At 40.8% G+C, this 23751-nt stretch overlaps 2 protein-coding genes across 4 annotated transcripts in view; one reads left to right on the top strand and one right to left on the bottom strand.

The window, feature by feature from the left end:
* Positions 1-16973, bottom strand: part of PFKM (phosphofructokinase, muscle) — a 41992-nt gene extending 25019 nt beyond the window's left edge. For 2 of the 3 annotated variants that reach the window (XM_007468633.1, XM_007468634.1), the window contains exons 1-2: positions 16892-16973; positions 16111-16233 (exon numbers count right to left, since the gene is read on the bottom strand). In XM_007468633.1, the coding sequence (XP_007468695.1) occupies positions 16111-16233; positions 16892-16973 (205 nt within the window). Of the gene's footprint in view, positions 1-1056; positions 1235-16110; positions 16234-16891 lie in introns of those variants that run through there. The other variant, XM_007468635.1, reaches the window with a different exon arrangement.
* Positions 16974-18851: 1878 nt separating this feature from the next.
* The window catches only part of LOC103084196 (sentrin-specific protease 1-like), a gene marked incomplete at its 3' end in the record, with an annotated part of 34670 nt that continues 29770 nt past the window's right edge, over positions 18852-23751 (top strand). The window contains exons 1-2 of the mRNA XM_007468641.1: positions 18852-18903; positions 22434-22481. Of these exons, the coding sequence (XP_007468703.1) occupies positions 18852-18903; positions 22434-22481 (100 nt within the window). The remainder of the gene's footprint in view (positions 18904-22433; positions 22482-23751) is intronic.

The following is a 23751-nucleotide window of genomic DNA, read 5'->3' as shown; positions in this document are numbered from 1 at the left end:
CGCCCGGCGCGGGGGGGGGGGGGGTGAATCATGTTCATTTTTTAAACTCTCCCACGGCCTACCAAAGCCTAAAGAAGTCTATGCACATAACAACAGGAGTTCAATAAACTCTTATCGAAAGCATTAGTGAACTGACAAACAACAGGAAATGCACACAAATATAGAAAACTTTAAAAATATGCTTGGATACAGATGTACCTCTATATTCCCTCTACTTCTAACACATACAGATACAAATAGGACTTAAGAAAGCAGATAGTGACAAACAGTGAGAGGAATACAAACACACATAGAAACACTCTCCTATTTAACCAGAGTGTTCCTATGCAAATTTCTGCAGTTCTCAAAATAAAGAAAGACTAAGTGGTTGCAAATAGGAAGGCAAAATTTTGGAAAGAAAAGAACAAAACATGTGAGTACTATGCTGATGCCTTTTTCCCTGAGTTTTTTTCTTTTCAGCCACTCTGGGAGCTCATCACTGGCAGAAACCCATACAGGGATCTTCCACCCACAGAGGCTTCAGTGAGGGAGAGAATTCATCATAAACGGGGAAGGTTAGGAGTGCTGACCGGCAAAATACAGCTCAAATTCTTCTTCTGCATCTCTATGTTACAGAAGCACCAGTCACACATATGCAAGCAGATTCATGAATAAACAGATCAACAGTGACACACGTAGAAACAGATATGTTAAAACCTACATATAAAATCACAGGTGCGGAGATAAGCACGCGGGAGGAATACTGGAGAGGCAGCATTCTAGGTGCACTGATTTGAACTGGATGAGTGCCAGGGTAGGAGTCGGGCAGCCGAGGGCCACTAGGTCCGAACACCACCCACCCATCCGTGATCTCCAGGCAAAGGGGCAGCGCGTGCAAGCCGAGCGAAGGGGCTAGGCTTCTTCACCCATCCCCCGCCTCAGCTCCTTCTGATGCTGTGCCACCTCTTTTTTTCCCTTCTGCTCCTTTCTGTTCTCCCCACCGCCTCCTCCCAGCACGTTCATTCCCACCTCGCTCTCAGCTTTCCCCCTCGCTCTTTACCCAAGGGCCCCTCTTGCCTTACAGTCTTAGCTCTCCTCCGCCCGGTCTTCCTTGCAGATTGTCCTTGGGGAAGGGGGGGAGGGGAGCTTGGCGAACACGGGGAGGAGCCAGGTGGAGGCAACAGGGGAGGGGAAAGGGGAGAGCTTTTCCAGCCTCCACTAAGCTGATGCTGGCCCGGAGGCTCCGCCTCCTCCTGGTCGCTTTTCTCCTCCCCTTCCCCCTCCCGCTAAGAACACAGCTCAAATGTGACACCGGCTTAGTCTCTTCACTCCGCAGAGGCTTCTGGAGTCCCCGCATCTATCTCGGGAGCCATCAGCTCCTGTGCACAGTGGGAATCAGAATTTATTTAGTTGCTTCCCTTGTTGTCATCAGAGACACTTTTTTTCCGAGCGGGGGCTGCCTGAGACTCCTTGCATTCAAACATCCGCCGCAGCCAATAATAAGCCTCCCTCTCTGGCCCTATCCATTGTCTCCCACCTCTATCACTCTGAACATTTATTGGAAGTCTGTGTGCCAGGTTTTGTATTAGGTTCTGAGAGATGAAAAGACAAGTGAAACAGAATCCCTGCCCTTGAGGAACATTGATCACTGGTATTTTCTATGGAGGGACCTCAAAAACTCCTTTTACATTTATGTACCTTTCTCAGAGAAAATACGGAGAAGCTACCTAGGAATGAGAGTACTAAGAGGCAAGACCCCTGCCTTGATAGCCTCATTCTCAAGACTGCACTAGAAGCGGGTGCAGGATTCTGATAGTGAACCAAGCATATCTGTTGGGCTACAAAGCAAACAGAATCCATTCTGGGAACATAGGTCCAGTACTACCACAGCAAGAGGTGCAACCTTTACTCAGGTCCACTTTACTCTTTCCACTGCTCCACCCATGCCTTGTTTCAATGCCTCTCCACAGTCATCTCTCATCTCCTTGCTGTTTCTACTGCCCTTCCTCTTGCTTTCTTTCGTCTCTGCACCTGCACATTCTACAAACAATAAGAATGCAAGTGACTAGGAGATAAAACCATGTGACTACACAAACTTTTGTGCTGCAAACTGTTGTACTGCAAATGATACCATCAAGAAAGTGAAAAGACAACCCATGGAATGGGAGAAAATATTTTCAAATCATATACCTGATAAAGGACCAGGTATCGAGAATATGTAACTCTGGCAACCCAACAATAAAAAGGTAACCGAATTTAAAAATGGACAAACGATCTGAACAGATACCTCACCAAAGAAGACAGAAGATGGCAAATAAGCATATAAAAGGATGCTCAACATCATATGTCATTAGGAACCACAAATTAAAACAGAGACACCACTACAATCTATTAGAATGAAAACAAAACAAAACAAACAAACTGACAATACCAAATACTGACAACCATGCGGAGCAACAAGAACTCTCATTCTTTGTTGGTGCAAATGCAAAATGGTACAGTCACTTTAAAAGATAGTTTGGCAGTTTCTTACAAAGCTAAATATAGTATTACCATATGATCCAGCAATCACATTCCTAAATATTTACACAAATGAGTTGAAAACTACATCCATACAAAAACCTGCACATGAGTGTTTATAGCAGCTTTATTCATAATTGCCAGAAACTGGAAGCGACCAAAATGCCCCTCAAAAGGTGAATGGATAATCAAACTGTGGTACATCCATACAGTGGAATATTGCAATTAAAAAAAAAAGTGACCCGTCAAGCCAAGAAAAGACATGGAGGAAGCTTAAATACAAATTGCTTAGTGAAAGAAGCCAGTCTGAAAAGGCTACGTATGTATGATTCCAACTATATGACATTCTGGAAAAAGTGAAACTGTAAAGACAGTGAAAAGATCAATGGTTGCCAAGGGCTCGGAGTAGAGATGGAGCAATAGATAGGCAGAACACAAGGGATTTTTAGGGCATTGAAACTATTCTGTGTGATGGTCTAATGGAGGATACATGACATTATGTATGTCAAAAGTTATAGAACTGTACAACAAAAAGAGTAAACCCTAGTGTAAACTATGGACTTTAGTCGATTATAATGTTATCAATATTGGTTCAACAATTGTAACAAATATACCACACCACTACAAGATGTTAATAATAGGGGAAACTGAGCAGAAAACAGAGAGGATATATGGAAACTCTCTGTGCAATCTGCTCAATTTTCTGTAAGCCTAAAACTTCTCTAACAAATAAAGTCTATTAATTTCAAAAATATATTCTGTTCAATGAAATATCAAATAAAATTGTGATATTAAAAAAATGGGCAAGGGTTTGAAAAGACATTTATCTAAAGAAAATATACAAATAACCAATAAGTACATGAAAAGGCACTTTCTTTTTTTGAAGATTATTATTAATTCAATTTCTTTAATACATATAGGTATATTCAAATCATCTGTTTCTCCTTGTGTGAATTTTGGCAGATTGTGTCTTTCAAGGGATTGGTCCTTTCCATCTAGGTTATCAAATTTGTAGGCATAGAGTTGTTCATAGTATTCCTGTATTATACTTTTAATTTCCATGGGATCTGTAGTGATGTCCCCACTTTCATTTTGGGTATTAGTAATCTGTGTCCTCTTTCTTTTCTTCTTAGTTACCCTAGCTAGGGATTTATTACCATTATTGATCTTTTCAAAGAACCAGCTTTTGGTTTCATTAATTTTCTCTGTTGGTTTCTTGTTTTCAATTTTATTGACTTCTGCTCTAATTCTTTTTTTTTTTTTTCTTGCTTACTTTGGATTTAATTTACTCTTCACCTATAGTTTCCTAAGATGGAAGTTTAGGGAACTATAAGAGATTTAGATCATCTTCTTTTCTGATATATACATTCAAGGCTATAAATTTCCCTCTGAGCACTGCTTTCTCTGTATCCAACAAATTTTAATAAGTTGTGTTTTTCATTTAGTTCAAAATATATTTACATTTCCTTGAGATTTTTTCTTTGACTCATGTGTTATTTAGAAGTATGTTGTTTAATCTCCAAGTATTGGGGGATTTTCCAGTTATCTTTCTGTTATTGATTTCTAGTTTAATTCCACTGTGGTCTGAAACCAGCCATTGTATAATTTCTGTTCTTTTAAATTAGTTAAGGTGTTTTTTATAGCCCAGAATGTGGTCTAGCTTGGTAAATATGTTATCATGTATGTATGAATGTATGAATGAATATGTATGGGTGAATCATGTGACCCTGAGAAAAATTTATATTCGGCTGTTGTTGGATGAATTGTTTTTTACGCTTTTTTCCTGGTAATTGATTTCTAATCTCATAGCATTGTGGTCAGAAAAGATGCTTGATAGGATTCCAATTTTCTTAAATTTACCAAGGCTTGATTTGTGACCCAAGATGTGATCTATCCTGGAGAATGTTCCGTGTACACTTGAGAAGAAACTGTAATCTGCTGTTTTCAGATGGAATGTCCTATAAATATCAATTAAATCTATCTGGTCTGTTTTGTCATTTAAAGCTTGTGTTTCCTTATTAATTTTCTGTCTGGATGATCTGTCCATTGGTTAAAGTTGCCCACTATTATTGTGTTACTGTCAATTTCCTCTTTTAAAGCTGTTAGCAGTTGCCTTATGTATTGATGTGCTCCTATGTTGGTGCATATATATTTATAATTGTTATATCTCCTTCTTGGATTGATCCCTTGATCATTATGTAGTGGCCTTCCTTGTCTCTTGTAACATTCTTTATTTTAAAGTCTATTTTATCTGATATGAGTATTGTTACTCCAGATTTCTTTTGATTTCCATTTGCATTTTCCATCCCCTCACTTTCAGTCTGTATGGGTCCCTAGGTCTTCAGTGGGTCTCTTGTAGACAGCATATATATAGGTCTTGTTTTTGTATCCATTCAGTAAGCCTGTGTCTTTTGGTTGGAGCATTTAATCCATTCCCATTTAAGGTAATTATCGATATGTATGTTCCTATTACCATTTTCTTAATCGTTTTGGGTTTGTAGGTCCTTTTCTTCTCTTGTGTTTACCACTTAGAGAAGTTCCTTTAGCATTTGTCGTAGAGATGGTTTGGTGGTGCTGAATTCTGTTAGCTTTTGGTTGCCTGTAAAGTTTTTGATTTCTCTGTCAAATCTGAATGAGACCCTTGCCGGGTAGAGTAATCTTGGTTGTAGGTTCTTCCCTTTCATCACTTTAAATATATCATGCCACTCCCTTCTGGCTTGTAGAGCTTCTGCTGAGAAATCAGCTGTTAACCTTATGGGAGTTCCCTTGTATATTATTTTTCCCTTGTTGCTTTCAATAATTTTTGTCTTTCATTTTTGTCAATTTGATTACTATGTGTCTCGGAGCGTTTCTCCTTGGGTTTATCCTGCCTGGGACTCTCTACACTTCCTGGACTTGGGTGGCTATTTCCTTTCCCATGTTAGAGAAGTTTTCGACTATAACCTCTTCAAATATTTTCTTGGGTCCTTTCTCTCTTCTCCTTCTGGGACCCCTATAATGCAAATGTTGGTGTGTTTAATGTTGTCCCAGAGGTCTCTTTGGCTGTTTTCATTTTTTTTTCTTTATTCTGTTCTGCGGCAGTGAATTCCACCATTCTGCCTTCCAGGTCACTTATCCGTTCTTCTGCCTCAGTTATTCTGCTATTGATTCCTTCTAGTGTAGTTTTCATTTCAGTTATTGTATTGTTCATCTCTGTTTGTTTGTTCTTTAATTCTTCTAGGTCTTTGTTAAACATTTCTTGCATCTTCTTGATCTTTGCCTCCATTCTTTTTCCGAGGTCCTGGATCATCTTCCCTGTCATTATTCTGAATTCTTTTTCTGGAAGGTTGCCTATCTCCACTACATTTAGTTGTTTTTCTGGGGTTTTATCTTGTTCCTTCATCTGGTACATAGTCCTCTGCCTTTTCATTTTATCTGTCTTTCTGTGAATGTGGTTTTTGTTCCATAGGCTACAGGATTGTAGTTCTTCTTGCTTCTGCTGTCTGCCCTCTGGTGGATGAGGCTATCTCAGAGGCTTGTGCAAGCCTCCTGATGGAGGGACTGGTGGTGTGTAGAGCTGGGTGTTGTTCAGGTGGGCAAACCTCAGTAAAACTTTAATCCACCTGTCTGCTAATGGGTGAGGCTGAGTTCCCTCCCTGTTGGTTGTTTGGCCTGAGGCAACTCAGCACTGGAGGCTATAGGCTTTTTTGGTGGGACTATCCAGGAGGGCTCATGCCAAGGAATATTTCCAAGAAATTCTGCTGCCAGTGTCCCTGTCCCCACGGTGAGCCACAGCCACCCCCCACCTCTGCAGGAGACCCCCCCCCCAACACTACCAGGTAGGTCTAGTTCAGTCTCCTGTGGGGGGTCACTGCTCCTTCCCCCTGGGTCCTGGTGCACACACTACTTTGTGTGTGTCCTCCAAGAATGGAGTCTCTCTCTTTCCCCCAGTCCTGTCGAAGTCCTTCAATCAAATACCTCTAGACTTCAAAGTCTGATTCTCTGGGAATTCCTCTTCCCATTGCCAGACCCCCAGGATGGGAAGTCTGATGTGGCGCTCAGAACATTTACTCCAGTGGTGGACTTCTGTGGTATAAGTGTTCTCCAGTTTGTGAGTCACTCACCCAGCGGTTATGGGATTTGATTTTATTGTACTGTGCTCCTCCTACCATCTCATTGTGGCTTCTCCTTTGTCTTTGGATGTGGGGTATCTTTTTTGGTGAGTCCCAGTGTCTTCCTATCGACTGTTCAGCAGTTGTGATTCTGGTGTCTCGTAAGAGGGAGTGAGCGCATGTCCTCTATTCCGCCATCTTGAACCAATCTCTGGATGAATTGTTGATGTCAATAATATTCAGTTCATTGATGGCGTTGAGTTTAACCATGTCTGTACTTATTTTCTGTATGCTACGTTTGTCCCCTCCTGAAAGATGCTGAAGTCTCCATTTCTGATAGTCAATTCATCTATTTCTCCTTTTAGTTCTATCAGTTTTTGCCTCATGTAGTTTGATGCTGTGTGTTAGGCACATAGACATTAAGAATTATTATATCTTCTTGGAGAATTGAGCCCTTTATCATTATGTAATGCCCTTTTTCAACCCTGATAACTCTTCTTTGAAGTCTGCTCTGTCTAAAATTAAAATTATCCTGCTTTCTTTGATTAGTGTTAGCATGGGATATTTTTCTCCAACCATTTACTTTTTATCTATAGATATCTTTATATTTAAAGTGGGTTTTTTTGTAGATAACACATAGTTGGGTCATGTTTTCAGATCAACTCTGACAATCTGTCTTTTAATTGGTACATTTAGACCACTGACATTCAAAATGAGTATTGGATTAATATCTACCATATTCATTACCATTTTCTATTTGTTGTCTGTTCTTTGTTCCTATTTTTGTCTTCCACTCTTTTTCTCCCTTTTGTGGTTTTACCTGAGTATTTTATGTGACTATTTTCTCTCCTTTCTTAGCATATCAGTAATACCTTATCACTTCTTTCACTGCTTGCCCTAGAGTTTGAAATATACATTTGCAACTAATTCAAGTTTCAAATAATACTATTTCTGAAGATTTCCATCTCTCTGCTTACATTGCTTGTCTGTTCTTACATGCTTTTTATCCATTAGAACCCTTAGCACATTAATCACAGGTGTTCAAAATTTCTGGTCTGATAATTCCAACATTGCTGCCACGTTTGGTTCTGATGTTTGTCTCTTCAAATTGTGTTTTTTTGCCTTTTTATATGCCTATAACTTTTTCTTGGCAGCCAGACATGACACACTAGATAAAAGAAAATGGACTTGAGGATATGGGGAGGGGGAAGGGTAAGCTGTGACAAAGCGAGAGAGAGGCATGGACATATATACACTACCAAACGTAAGGTAGATATCTAGTGGGAAGCAGCTGCACAGCACAGGGAGATCAGCTCGGTGCTTTGTGACCGTCTGGAGGGGCGGGATAGGGAGGGTGGGAGGGAGGGAGACGCAAGAGGGAAGAGATATGGGAACATATGTATAACTGATTCACTTTGTTATAAAGCAGAAACTAGCACACCATTGTAAAGCAATGATACTCCAATAAAGATTAAAAAAAAAAAAAGAAAGAAAGTGCTGTAAATAGGCCTTAATGATGTGGTCTTAAATATGGGGGGAGGGAAAGCATTCTACAGTCCTACAGTTAGATTTCAGTCTTTTACAGTGCCTCTGCCTCTGGACTATGAATGTCACAGGTGTTTCTTGCTTTTTTTTTTTCCTCCCCACCCCCCTTAGGTGGGATAGTACAGCTAGAGTGGGCTGGAGTTGGGTATTTCCCTTCCTCAGGTCAGTTAGACTCTGATAACTTACCCCAGTAAGTTAGGCTCTGGTTAACTAGTTTCCCCTGAAGGCAGGCCTTGTTAAGAAGAATAAAGTGCTCTTGTAACAGGCAGGAAAAAATCTGACTCCATATTGGATCTATTTCTTTTACTTTAACCTTTGTAGTCTATTGCTTTTGCTACAAGTCAGTCACTAACGGGATGTTGCCTATAAGCTTAAATTATACATAATGGTCCATCTCTGAGAACCCTGCCTCCCATATAATGAACGTTAAGCTAATATACTTTGTTTACCTCACAGGAAAACTTCTGACCACGTCCACCTGCGAATGGCTGCAGGGAGGAAGAAATGAACACATGTAGGAACCAGGACTTTTCCCCCCTTTTAGTATAAAAGAAGCCTGAATTCTAACTCAGGGAAGACGGTTTTTGGGGACACTAACCTACCATCTTCTCAGTCTTCTGGCTTTCCAAATAAAGCTGCTATTCCTTGCCCCAACAACTCATCTCTCAATTTACTGGCTTGTTATGAGTAAAACAGTACAAGCTTGGACTTGGTAGCACTCTGGTTTAGTTAAAAATGGTTCCTCTTCTCCTCGCCCTGCTGGAAGCCCAAGGAGATTTTTCTCTGATATTTACTGTGGGAATCTGGTCAAACTCCTGGAAGTAAATCTCACAATATTGTGAGGTCCCCCTTTGATTGGATCCCCCTATAGTTTTTAACTCCTAGAATTGTGTGCACTGAGCCTCCAGCAATTTATCAATTACAGTTCAGGCTTTCCTACCCCTTCACTGGTTCCCGAGGTTTCCACTCCTGGGTCTCTGCTCCAGTAAGCTGTGATAAACTGTATTCACCTGTTTGTCTCTCCAATTTTGGGGTCAACAGTTTGCCCTTTGTCCTCCCCTCTCTTACAGATTCAAGAAGAGTTGTTGGTTTTTCAGTCTTTTTACTATTACTTGCTGTTAGCATGGAGTGTGGCTTCCAAGCACCTTACATGGGGAAACTGGAAGACAGAAGCCCAAATTATACGTATTAAATGGGTGAATTTTATGATATGTGAATTACATCTCAATAAATATGTATTTAAAATTTGAAAAAGGAGAGGCTGGAAAAGCTCCCCATACATTCTGGGGGTTTTAACTCCAAAAATTAATCTAAAGGCTGAAATTTAAAATTCAATCCACCCCTTCCCCTTTCTACCCACTACCGACTCCCATATCCTCATTGAAAGTGTTCTTAATGAACTACTACATTAATGAGTCTACCTTAATTAGGTAAAGACAAGGAAATGTCACTCACTCATAGCCTTATCCCAAGATACTTGATCCTTTAGATCCCTTTCTCTGTCCAGGGATCAATCATCCCTAGGAGTTCCTAGAAAACTATATGAGCACAATTCAAAGAAATATCATCTTAAAAGGCACCTAGGGAACTTTCAGGTCAGTTGGAGGTTGGAATCACAGAAAGTACTTAGGCCTTGCCTATGGTCATCCTGGTGTAATCCCCAAATTTGAAGATGTTACTCTCTGAGAGCTAAATTAGTAAAATCCAACCCAAAATAGAGAGTAGCTAATGGAAGAAATACATCATATTAAGAAATGGCTGTAAATGTCTTCCTGATAAGAATTTTGAGAAACCCCTACTCATTATTAATTTATTCATACATTCAACAAATATTTATTGAGGACTCATTATGTGCCAGCCACTGTGTCAGGTACTGAGGTATAATAAGCTCTCAAGAAGCTTATCTAGAGGGGCTATCAAAGGTTCATAGGAAGCTTATATTTCATTGGACCTGGGATATAATTGAAGAAGTCAATAACCCAATTAACAATTATAATATATCAAATTCTTATGCCATAAATATATTAGTTGAGGGAAAATGGAGTAAGAAAAAAAATGGGACCTGGATAGTAAGAATTTGGCAGTGTTTATTTAGTACCGTTTGAGAGAAGAACACCAATGGATATACATATCCCAGTATTAGAGAGATGGATGATATGATAAAACCATGACAGCTCCTTATATGGATTTTCCTTAATTTTAATCTTAAACTCCAAGACCATACATTTCATTTTTTCATAATTTTCTGTTTATCAAAAAACTTAAATTTCAAATATAGTTTCCCAGGAATCTTAACAACTTGGAAGGGGCATTTTAGTGAGCTATGGTTGACTTATGAATCAAAATTTGGATGTATAATTTGATGGTGGAATGATGACAGAAGGGAATGTTTGAGATCTGGGAAGTTCTAAAAACTACAGTATATATCCAATCCTCAGGCCTCTAATAGGGGAGTCTGAGAAGCATCCCTCAGGGCATGGTGCTGGTATGTGACGCCTACAGGTAAACATAGTATGGTGACTAAGGAAGAGAGGTTGAGAAAGGGGTCTAAACATTGTCATACAAGCTAGGGTGCCTAATTGTCAGTAGTAAAGCACACAGCTTAGCAGAGTTAAGGACCAGGAGTCACAAAAACAAAGCAGCAAGTTAGGCAAACAAGAGATGGTACCCAAAAAAATCTTGAGGCGACCAGACTAAGCCAGTAGCTGAATTTGCCCTATTACAAGATTATTTTCATTAGTGGTATGGTTTAATGGGGCTGAAAAAGGACACCCTGGACCCCTCTTCCAGAGGAGAAAGCTAAAATTCCTGGGTTTGCACTGGAAAAAAACCTGGGGTCCTCAAATAGGCTTCTCAAGAGGGGCTTATGCCCATTCTAATGATTCAATGATAGGAATTAGCCAGGGTTCTGCTGGAAATCTAGAACTTTGTCCAAAATATAATCAGCTTTCTTCAGCTGTTGAGGTTGGTAGCTAGAATTCAGGTTTTAGGGGACTTGGCAGAGAGTGAGGGGAAAACAGACTTGAACCCATAAGAAGAAAGTCAGTTGGACGCAGAAGGCCATGTGGTTAAAGTCCACTATTTCTTCTACTTGTACTATCTGTTGGTGGTCTTCTTGTTTCCAGCACATTGGGTAAAGCTAATGTGCACAAAGGAGAGCCACCTTATACGGCAGCTCACCTTATACGTCATATGCTGGAACCAAGCAATGAAAGACATATTCTTTACATAGATCCTCATAGTACAGGAAGACATTTAGAAGGTCCTCTTAGACTCCCCAGAGCTTTCTAGGTATTAGACAGCTATTTGGGATATTGGCATGAAGTCCAGGCAAATAATAGGGGCAAAAATTATAATTATAATTATAATTAATTATGAAATAAGGCATTCTGGGGGAGAGAAGTACAAGAAGATGTTTAAAGAGAATTCTGCAGCAGCTAGATAGGAAGAGCACTTGAGTAAACCAGCTGAGGTATCCTCAAGTACTTGGTTCATATGCTCTGCCCATTAACCCTGTTAAGTAATGGTAGTTAAAAAAACATATAGAGAGCTTTGGAGAGGACCCTCTAAACTGGGATAAAATTAGACATTACTGCCAGGAAGTTGAGTAGTTCATGAAGACGGAAGATCTCTTTCACAATGATTACTAAAGGCTGGTATAGATGAGGGGCAGTAAAGAGGATGTTGTATGCCATACTCATGAGTCCATTCACTACCACTAGGATGGTATGAGAAGATAAAGATTATGTCGATGATGCTAGTGATGGTGTACCAGGACCATCATTTAGGAATGAGAAGTAGGTGTGTCAGTCATCCAAGTGTAACTCTAACCCAGGAGAAGAGGAAATAGCATACTATAGGTTTCTTGTGTTCAGTCAACAAATATTGAGCACCTATTACATGTTAGGCACTGTTCTAGACACAATGGGATCCAGGATTGGAAAAAAAAAAACCTGTCTATCCTTATGGAGCTTAAATAATAGTGAGGAAAGCAGATAATGAACAAATTAGTCAATTAGTGATAAATGCTTTGAAGAAAAATAAAGCAGGGCAAAGAAGCAGAGCAACAAGTGTGCTATCTGAAGTAGGGTGTTCTGGAAAAACCTCGCTGAAATGCCATTCTAGGAAGAAGTCTGAACAAACAGGAGAGAAAAGCATGCTACCAGTTGGAGGGAGAGCTTTCAGATGGGGAGAATAGCAAATGTAAAGGTTCTGAGGCAGGAAGAAGTTAGGAGTATCATACCAGAGGGTCACCAAGATTTCCTTTGGACTAGAATCAGAATTGTAAATGGGTTACTATGACTTGGTGGGTTCATATTGTGAAACATACGTAGCAATTAGGTATGGGTCTCTCTCTGGGTTGAAACAAATATCTGTCTGGTCCTCTCACTTCTACACAACCCCTGGATCATTACCTGACTAATATGCTAAGCTCCCTGAGGACAGACCCTGGGCACAAGCATGAAACCACTGTCTGTGCTGGAGAGTCATCTTTAGCTCTAGTTGGCATAGGATGACCCCTGGAGACACTGCAGCCTCTACTAGCAACAAATATTAAAGTTTCTGACACAGTGCACTGGCTTAAGACAAAGCTTCTTGATTCCAGTCCAGCAGATTCAGCATCACCTGGATCCTTGTCAGAAATGAAAATTCTTGGGCTCTACCTGGAACCTACTGAATCAGAAACTCTGGGGCTGAAGCACAGCAATGTGGTTTAACAAGCCCTCCAAGTGATTCAGATGCACAATGAAGTTTGAGAACCATTGTTGTAAGTTGTGGCGGTCTAGGAACACCAGTCAATTGAAGAATAAATCTGCATGTCTCAAATGCCTGGGTGGTTCCTATGGAGTCATTTCTGCCAATGAGGACCAACTTCTTGAGAAAGCTGGCTCAAGAAAGAGGTTTCAAGTAACAAGATGACCCCTACCGCAGGCTGAAGCACCACATTCAAGTCTTGATAAGGGCAGAGGTAAACAAAGTCTTTAGCCGAGGTGTGAAGACTCAAGCTTGGACCAGATACACTTTTTCTTTTCTTAAAGAAGAAAGTTTGGGGGGATATCAGAGAAGAGAAGACAAATAATCATTATATAAGACAATATTGGGAGTGAGTCTTCCACTTCAGATCTTCTGCTTCACCTCATGGAGCATAATGTGAAAGGCCTAGCTGTTTAGCAAGTCCAAGGAATATATCTTCAGGCTCTTATACACATTTCCCTGGGTTAACTGAGAGACAGTTTAACAGGGGGCCACGCAGAGTAGGGTGGTCCAAGAGGATAAATAAGATCATTTCTATTAACCAATGGAAGATGAAAAAAAGCGTTCCACAGGTCTACTGGTATCCTTGCATACTTGACTGGAAGAAAAGCATCTTTAAGGCTATTTTTCCACTCAATGATCTTTCCAATTTAGTTGACACTATAAAAGCCCTGAGAATTTTAGCTTCATGAAAACACAAGTTCCTTGGAGCTGGTCCTGGGAGGTTGGGATCGGGAGCTCAATGTTGAATGGTGACTAGGTTGAGATGAAGGCAATCTTGATAGAGGCAGAGCTCCCACTGATTTTCCTTTAGCAAGAATACAGGTTCTTACAGCTTAGAAGTGGTAAGACCCAGAAGGCATAGCATGATTTGGCTCTTCTACTATCTTTATAGTTGGCTCCCCAGCTACTCCTCCCCTCACTCAAGTTGTACTGGCCTCTCTACTCCTCCAGTGAGCCAAACTCCTTCTCATCTCAGAGCCTACTGTCCCTTTTTCCAGAAAGCTCCTCTTCCCCCTTTGCCTGGTTAGTGCATACTCATCTCTCAGGTCTTCCCAAGAAAGGGTCTTTCTGACTTCTCAGGCCGGGTCAGGTGCTCTGTTTTACACTCTGATTACATGGTATTATTTTCCTTCATTGTACTTGCATCATTCTAATTATCTAGCCACATGTGTGATCATGTGATTACTGTCTTCCTCCCACAAGACCATAAACCTCATGAGGGCAGGCAATGTACTGATTTTCCTTACTTTTTTCCCAGTGCCAAGTACAGTGCCTGACATAATATGTGCTAAACAATTTTTCTTGGAAGGATCAAAAAGGAGGGAGAGAAGGAGGGAGGTAGAGAGGAAGGAAGAAAAGGAAGGGAAGAGGAGGGAATGAAGGAGGGGAAGTAGGCAGGGAGAATGGCAGAAAAGGAGGAATGGAGGCCCCAGTGGGGCAAATTGGGAAGATATTTGATTCTCAGTCTCTAATGGGAGAGTTGGAAGGGTTAAATGTAGCTCTTACCTGAGGCCTCAGTGCTTAAAGGCAGAAGTTGAACATCAAAATTTTGTCCATGGGATAATGCTGAGTTCAAACCACAGAAGCAGTTCCAAATGGGTCATCAGAGCAAAGGGGGTCTGAGGTGAGTATTAAGTATAGAGCAAAATGAGAATGGGAAAAGCAGGGAAGAAGAGGGCAAATAAGAAATAATCTATACAAATTCAGGAAACTGTAGGACAAGTCCACCAGTTGGGCTTATTTCTTTACCCAGCAGCTTTTTATGCATGGGCAAAGCAATGTCTGATTAAAGGGACACAGACCACACACAGTTGCCATATATAGATATGTATTCTTCCAACAGCTTAATAAATTGGAATTCTTGTATACAAACCATTTTCTTGTGAGTCTGGTTAACCCGGGGTACACTAAGGGGACTGAATTAAGTTAGAGTGTATGCCATTTCAAAGCTTAGGACTGGATCCTGGACCATGGTGCCCGGCTAACATGCTGGAGCTCAGTGAAACTCAACCTAAGCAGTCAGCTGGCCCCTCCCTTTCCTACATCTCCAAGGCATCCTCTTTTTAAATTCAACATTTTTGAACCAAAGTTATCAAGCTCTTAACTTATTATCTCCCTTCTTGATCGTCAGCTCCTGGGGGAGAGGGAAAGCATCTAGTTCATTTTCTCATCTCCTACTGAGTCTAGTACAATGACTTCAAATAGTAAGTGCTCAAATATTATTGAATAAATATTGCTATGTACTTCATAGGTGCTGGGAGTAATTACTCCAATGAATTTATTAACTTCTTGAGGAAAATCTTTTTAGACCTGAATTCCTTCTGGAAATATAAGGAGTTGGACTAAAGAAACTCTAAGGCATTTCCAAATTGTAAACTACTGGGACAATGACAAGGTTATGTCACAACCTCTCATCATTTCTAGCACATTATTGGGTACGTAGTGGGAACTCAATAAATGTTTGCAGTGAACTGACTCCAATACAGATATATTTAAGTTGAGAAGAAACACAGAAATGTGTTTCTGAAGTTTCATATAAATTGCCTAAGAGTTGGACACTACTTAAAGAGAAATTTGTTATTAAGTGGATTCTGAAGGTGAATATTTTTTATGATATTTGGAATCACTTTGTGATATAATAACTCCTTAATTTATTTTTCTAAGTTTCACTTTTTTTTTTTTTTTTTTTGCAGCACGCGGGCCTCTCACTGTTGTGGCCTCTCCCATTGCGGAGCACAGGCTCCGGACACGCAGGCCCAGCGGCCATGGCTCACGGGCCCAGCTGCTCTGCGGCATGTGGAATCTTCCCAGACCGGGACATGAACCCGTGTCCCCTGCATCAGCAGGTGGACTCTCAACCACTGCTCCACCAGGGAAGCCCAGTTTCACATTTTTATATATCAAGGTTCCTAATAATAGGTTAAACCAGATTAACAGCTTACAGTTATGAGGGAGCCAAATGACTTACTATTGACTAAATCAAGCTATTCTTCATAGAGGGAATTGTCCTTCTTTCTGTAATTTTACAGATTTCTCTCTCTCTCTCTCTCTCTCTCTCACACACACACACACACACACACACCAACTTTCTCCCCTGTGTTTTAACTCATATTTTGAATTCAGTAAGTCTATCCTAATTTATAATGCTACTCATAAATATTTCACTTTCCAATACTCCTTTCCACATTCCTCCCCCTTGTTTAACCACATGCCTCACCATTTTTAAAAATAGGTATGCCTTCCACGGTGTCTGGATCATCCATAGTATCTAGACTCTTCAAGGCATCTGTCTTGGATGGTGGCTTTTGTATGAGCATGCTGCAAGTTGAAGCTTCTTCAGCTGAGAAGCAACATTTCTAGGTCACCCTCAAGGTGGGATTCAGGGAGGGGAGTGCTCTTTATTCTCTTTCACTTTCTCTAAGGCTCTCAGTTAGCTTTCCAGGGCATTTTTCACATAAATCCAGTGACAAATTAGAGAAGTGATGACTCTTATCAACAACTATCTTACCTCCAAAAGGTTCTACTATTTTGACATAAATTAGGTAAAAGCAGAACACATAACTAGAAACTTTAAGACTGGGGTGGAAGAGAAAGCCATTTTTCTTTGGGACTCTATTTATCTTATAGGTTTTGGAGTGTCAATTCCAATGGCAACAAGGACTCCCACAGATGAACCTGGAAAGGTTGAAATAATTCACAAAGGACAGAGAAATCAACTACCAGCTCATGTGCTATAAATCTTGTTCTCCCTCAACTCCCAAGTCCTTCTTACCTGCCTGGGGCCTATCCCCACACATCAAGCCAAAATCTCACCTGATACTTGTACAAGGAAAAGACAGGACTCAGTCATAAACATTTTATCATAGTGGGGATGGAATAAACAAGGTCAGTTGACTGCTAAAGCCTGCCTCTACACGAGTAAGTCTCATATCCTGTACTGCGATTCCCTGCAAGAGAACCCATTCTGTCACTTGAGTATGATCAGGAGACACTGGTACCTGTTCTCTGAGGAGTCCTGACTAACTGGCGAGACTGAATCACACACATGAAAAATTTCAGATGCAACTCCTCTTTATGCATGGTTGTCTCCTAGAAATAGAGACAGAGTTTAATGCAAATCAACAGATCTGTGGAATGATTAAGATGGACAAAAGTGACATGGACCAGGTATGTTCAATACCAACAGGCCTTAGGACCTGACGGTATAAAATGTCAGCATATGAAGTGATACATATAATCTACTTTTATATATTTGACAGCGCAAGATATCCTGAACTCAGCACGCATCTTCTCCAGCAGCTGGGAGTAGCTAAATGGCTGGGGGCCTCCAGCTCGGCCAAGTCTGACCTCAGACTGGCTGGCATCTGGGTCTAGAGTGCTTACTCAGAAGCATTTCTCCAAGACTTCTAGACAGGGCTTGGGTCCTGAGGCCTGCCGAGCTGAGGGACTTGGTAACAAGTCTAAATGAACAAACACATTTCTTCTCATTATTTTCTCTTAAAAATAAAGATTAGAGGTTAATCAATTCGGTCCCAGGAACAACAACATGGCCATTTAGTTCTTCAGAGGGCAGAAATCTGGGTTTGACCCCAGAGAGCTTTCCTCACACCTCCTGGAGGAGTGTTTCAAACTCCTCCAGAGTTCTGGAAATTTCTACATGTTTCTAGAGTCCAACCTAAGCCAATCCCAAGCTGCTCCCCGCCCCCTTTTCCCCAATGGCCAATCAAGCATGATGTAGTGCAAAGAGTATAGGGCTGCAAGTTAAGAAACTTGTTTACTAGGCCCAGATCTGCCATGTACTTTATAACTTTGGGAAAAGACTTCACATCTCTGAAACTCAGACTGAATGATCGCCAATAACCTCTACAAGCACTAACGTTTTGTGATTCCCAATAAAACATGAATCTAGCCTGAGTTAGATTTAGCTCTCAGGTCAACATCCGTCAAGGTGGCCACAGGTTCCCGCAGATCGAGGGCCACAGCAAGAAGCTGCCATGGAAACCAGAGCGTAAGCAAAAATCGCCAGAGCGGAACCAGAAGGCAGCAGGTAAGGGGGCCGAGGGAACAGAGAAAAGCGAAGGACGAAGGGCAAACTAACAGTATTCTAACAACGAGAACGAGAAAAAGCCGAAACTGAAAGAGGAAATTATAACCACAGCCTTAGATGATTCCTTGGCTTCTCAGGCCTCGCCACACTGCGCAGGCGTTGCGCGGGTCCTCGACTCTGCTCTTTGACCTCTCACCCCACCCCCTTCCTCCGCTGCCACCGAACAGCTCTTCCGGTGTTGTGGAGGCGGTTCCGGTTCGCGGCGGTTCCCGGGTTTTGCTTTCCGCGCCCGGCCGGAAACCCCTTCGCATAGCAGCCGGTTCCGGTTCGGTGAGTGGCGGCGGGAAGCTGGGGGAGGGGTGAGGATGGAGGGAGCTTGGGCCGGGAGGCAGTGCGGGCCCGGGCCCGGCAGCCTGGGCTGGGCTGGACGGAAGCGGGGACGGCTGTGGGGACGGCGCTTTTTCCTCTGCCCCGCCCCCTGGGACCACCTCCCCTCACCCCTGCTGTCTGCCGGCCGCGATCTGGCCGGTGGCCGTTAGTTAGGTTTCCCGAGGCCGTTCCTTGAGGCCTCTTTCTCCGGGGTCGAGGAGAGGCCGTCTCCCTAAGGTCACGGCCGGCCCCATCTCAGCACCCAGCCCTACGTGTGAGGAAAAGGCCGGTTGGGATTTCGGGGCTTTCCCGCCAGAGCAGGTTTTCCCTCAGGGGAAAGCTGTTTTCACCGGCAAGCTCAGCTTTTCTGTTATACCTGCTTCACCTCCCGCCTTCCTTGAGACCTGAAAGATATTTCTCGACTACTTCTGCGTCTCACGTAAACATTTCTCCAACTCTTTTTACTCTGTGGTGTCTCCCCGAGATGTCATACCGCTAGTGCCACCACCAGAGAGAAACGTCTGGACCCTCCTGCCCAGGTTATGAAAATCCCCTTAACCGCCACCGTTTGCTTACCTGGCTCATCGCCTTCTGGTAATTCCCTTCAACCGTCTCTTTCTTGGGGTCCCCTAACGTGATCTCTGGATATATGCCCAGTTTCTCTTGAGCTTGGTGATTTCTGTTTATCGGTGCCTCTGCAGTATTTCCACTATCTTGTTGGCAATAACTTGCTCCTTTATCACTTTCACGTCAGCCTTGTTAAGTCATTTCACCTCACGTTTGGTTCACTTATATTTGGGGTGGTGGTGATTCTTATAAAATTTATATAAACCCTTTTATAGGCCACTAACTATTTGATTTAGGGTCCCTCTTCCAATTGGATGTTGTTGGATGGAGTAGATCGCATCATCTCCTAAATCTTTACTCTCTATAAAGATAATTTGTGTTAAGGACTCGTGTTGAAAGATAGCTTACACTGAATTTGAAATTACAGTTACTGTGAAACCTTAAGCATCTCTTTAAGCATGATCCCTTAACCTTCCAATTTAGAGTTTCCCTTTTTTCCCTCCAGTCCCATTTTGGAAGCCTCATTTGTTTTTATCTTGAGAAGCCTCATTCACTCTTACGTAATTCCAATTAATTATCCCAACTGCAAAGATGGTCTTCGTATCACCCATCTGATGGCAAAACTAGAGGGAGCAAATGGATTAAAAGACAGGTTCTTCTGCCTCAAGCTAAGGTGATGTAACTCTTGACTGCTGCTTCGGAAGTCTTTCCTTTTCTTTAGCTGACTCCTACACCTCCTACCAGTTGCACCAGCTTTATTTTATGGCTGTAATATCTGTTGATGAATCTGGTTTCCTCCCGTGGACAGTGAGATTCTCAGCAGCAGGGACCAGTTCTTATCCATCTTTGTATCACCAGTCCCCTGTATGTTATTGGTGCACAGTAAATGTTTGTGTATGAAAGAAAGTGAATCTTTGGTGTTTAAAGTGTTAGAGTCTAATTGGAGAGATTCCTTGTAAAAATATGAAAAACAACAAAAAAATACATAATGATATGGTACAAACTGTCTCATAAACATAATTTCCCAGAGTTCGTAGTAGGATAATTCATATGATCACTTCCCCACCCTTCTCATATCATAAATTGTTCTTACTACATCTTGGTCCTGCATAAAGGCAATTGTACAATGCCTCTTCTCAATATATACTTTCAAAAAACTTCATCATAGCTCTAAACATTCACTTTTAATATCACCTCTTTGCATGTATGTAAACTTATAAATGTTTTACCATACTCATTACATTCTGTTATTGCCAGGACTTTGCCATCTTTTTTTTTCCTTTCAGATTTCCTATTATCTTGTGTTCAGCTACTTACCTGACTTCACCTGAATACCTGTAACTACTTATGTTCTTTTAATAAATTAAATGAACAAAGTGAAGTAGAAAATGTGTTACTAGAACGCTCTTCTTAGAGGGAAAAAATTCTTATGCTTGAAAGAATTTGGTGGTATCAGAGGTTCCAGGTCCAACATTTCATGTTGAATCTTGGGGTAAAATATTCCTTCTCCCATTGTATTTGCCAAGTGGCAAAAAGGAAGTAGCACACTGAAGAAGCTGGATGTATTTATATTAAAATGTAAATGTGGGGCTTTAATTCTTAAAATTATTAAAAAAGTGTGGATTCCCCAGAATTAGCTAGGGATTACTTTTATCTTGCCAACGTGTATGAATCCTTGAATAAGGATATGCTAAAGGATGTGAAATTTTGTATTGTTTATTGAAAGAACATTTGCTTGGAAGTGAGGATGCCTGGATTTTTGTCTTCCCTTTGCCCCATCTTTGTGATTTCGGGCAAGTCACTTAACCACTCTGGACATAATCTCTAACATTCTTTGATTTGCTTGCTTCCCTCTTCACATCTATCTCAGCGGTGCAAAGGAAGGTAACATGGGATTGTTCTAATGGGCACCAGGCTTTTAAATTGGCATTCTTCATAACACAGCAAAAAAGACTAGTGATGACTTCTGGCCCACGGGCCCCCAGAGCTGGGGGTGGCTGGGGGACAGGGAGAGAAGAGAGGCAAAGTGTCCTAGGGAAACTTTGGAAGTGCTGAAATGATTGGACAGTAGAAAATGAGCAAATATTTTAAAACTAAACCTGAAAAAAATGTCCCCTCACCCCTCCCCACCCAAGCCAAACAGGTGTGTTATGAAACTTTAAATAAATATTGAAAGGGTAGGTTTGTTAAAAAAAAAAAAAAAAAAAAAAAAAAGACTAGCGATGACAGTTACAGGATGACCTGAAAGAGTGAAATGTGGAAAAGCCACTGCTACTTTATTGGTTGATAGGATTTTTTCTTTTCCCTTAATGGGGGACCCAGGGAATTTGGCTTTATTAAAAAAGAAAGAAGCAGAAAGAATAATCTGTAGAATTACCAGATAGAAACCCTTTAGTAAGTTGAGCATTTGGAAATATATTTGAAGCCTAAATCTAGGGCTTAAATTCTTTGGGAAACCTCCCTGGCAAGACTAGGTAATCAGATGATTACTCTGCTTAGTCTGTACCTATGCCAGGAAAAGCTCAAGCAGCCTTCCTTTATGTGTGCACTTCGTTATTGGGGCCGTCAAGAATTCCTGTTATCATCATGCAGTTTCCTTAGATTGAAGCTCTGATAGTGCTATGTATTTGGTGAAGTGCTCAATCTTTTTAAAAATATGTGATAAGATTATGACTATATATATGTACCATCTCTAGTCTCCTCCTATTGTAAATCTGCCAAGAAGCCTGTGTCCAAGGGTACATTTATTAACCTAGTTCCATCAGTTAGGCTTTTAACTTCTTTTTCTGGGCAAATTAGATATATCGAGGAAAAAAATAATTTCATGTAGGCAGAGGGGCTTTGGTTTGCAACTGTTTGAGTAATGATGGGGGAAAAAGTACTTAGTACAACTGCGAAGTGTTCCTTGATAACTTTTTGTTTGGCTGCTAAGACGTATGGAAGAGAAGTCCTAACAGGACTACCACAAGATCTGTCACTTGTTTATAAAATGGTTTAGTGGGACTTCCCTAGTGGTCCAGTGGTTAAACTTCGCCTTCCAATGCAGAGGGAACCCTGGTCAGGGAGCTAAGATCTCATGTGCCTCGGGGCCAAAAAACCAAAACATAAAACAGAAGCAATATTGTAACAAATTCAATAAAGACTTTAAAAATGGTCCAAATAAAATAAAATAAAATAAAATGGTTTCGCATGAGGTAACAGAAAGAGTAATGGATTGGGAAGAATGTTTAGATTGTAATTTCAGTGCAGTCACTAACTTTATGATCATATGCAAATTAGTCTGCAAAGGGTTGGGTCTCCTAACCTGCTTTGTGCTGTAATCTGTGATTCTGTGGGTAGTCCATAATTGCTCTTTAGTATTACACAGGTTGCAGAAATGTTTGGAACTACCTCAGGCTAGTTTTAGTTCCCATTCTCTTCCCATCAACTTGCCTTACCATGTTATATTTTTCTCCACTAAGAATACAAGTGTCACTTCTGAGTGGCTTCCTGTACTGTAATGACATGAAAGAGATGTTTCAGAATGTAACATTTCTATTTTCTGTCTTCTTTTATAGGACTTTGTATCTCTGCTGAAGTCAGTGATGTGAAAACACCTGACATGGGTAAGACTGACTATGAAGTAGTGTTCAATCCTTTTAGTTACTCTGATTAGATAAGCTGGAGTGCAAGAATATTTGCATCTTTGTGCTTAATAATATTTTCAATATTCGTGCTTAATAATAATTTTAAAGGAGATCTCATCCTAATTATGTAATACAGTATACCAAACAATTTTCTTTTGGTTGGGATATTGTTTATAGCAACCTTTTAAAGCATTTTCTCATTCATTGCATTGAAAAAGCTAAATACACGGTAGCAAGCATTTCTGTGTGCAAGGCCTTGTTTTTTAAGTACTTAAAATACCTGATAGAGTAAGTCCCCTACATACAAACCTTCAAGTTGTGAACTTTCTTTTCAAAGATGTGAACATGCGTTTGCATGTCCAGTCATGTAAGTTAGTTCACGTGTCTGGAGTACATTGTCACGTGTGTGCATCCACTACAAGTCCTTGTGCTTTTGTGTACTTTACTGTACAGTACTGTATAGAGTACAATAGTACGGTGTATTTATTTCAAGCCCAGGATGTCTGGAAGCAAGCGTAAAGCAGCAGTAATGTAGGTGGTACTGCTAAGAAGCACCAGCCGTTTTACTGCACTGTACTACTGTACTTTTCAAAGTACTGTAAGATTAAAAATGTTTTCTTTATTTTTTGTGTTTGTTTCTTATGTATTATTTGTGTGAAAAGTATTATAAACCTATTATAGTACAGTACTATATAGCCAATTGTGTTAGTTGGGTACCTAGGCTAACTTTGTTGGACTTACAAACAAATTGGACTTAATGGGCGCACCCTCGGAACGGAACTCGTTTGTATGTAGGGGACTTACTTTAGTACCTAGTAGGTACTATTATTATCTCCATTTTGTTGACAGAGAAACTGAGACACAGAGGTTAAGAAACTTGCCTAGGATCACACAGCTATAACTGGCAAGAGCCAGGATTTAAACTCAGGGACTGGTTCCAGGGTCCTTGTTCTTTAGTACTGTTATACTGCCCTCTATGTGATAAATAATTTGATTAAGGTAAAATTTAAATTTCATTTAGCTAGTGGCATTGAGAATTAATTGTGATTGGAACATTTTCTGCTATTCATAGTACTTTATGTCTATAACAGGGAACAGTATAAGGTCAAGACTAGTAGTCAATTTAGGAATAGGTTGAAAAATCTGTACAGTTCGATCTTATAACATCCCATAGGCTCCTCTTAAGTCCACATTAGTCTTCTCTCTACTGTTTTTCCCTTTTGTTTAGTCTACCTTCTTTCTCCTGGTC

Source organism: Lipotes vexillifer, unplaced genomic scaffold (assembly GCF_000442215.2).
Source record: "Lipotes vexillifer unplaced genomic scaffold, Lipotes_vexillifer_v1.1 scaffold1071, whole genome shotgun sequence".
In the NCBI taxonomy this organism is placed as follows: domain Eukaryota; kingdom Metazoa; phylum Chordata; class Mammalia; order Artiodactyla; family Lipotidae; genus Lipotes; species Lipotes vexillifer.
This window is presented reverse-complemented; position numbering and strand designations above follow the sequence as displayed.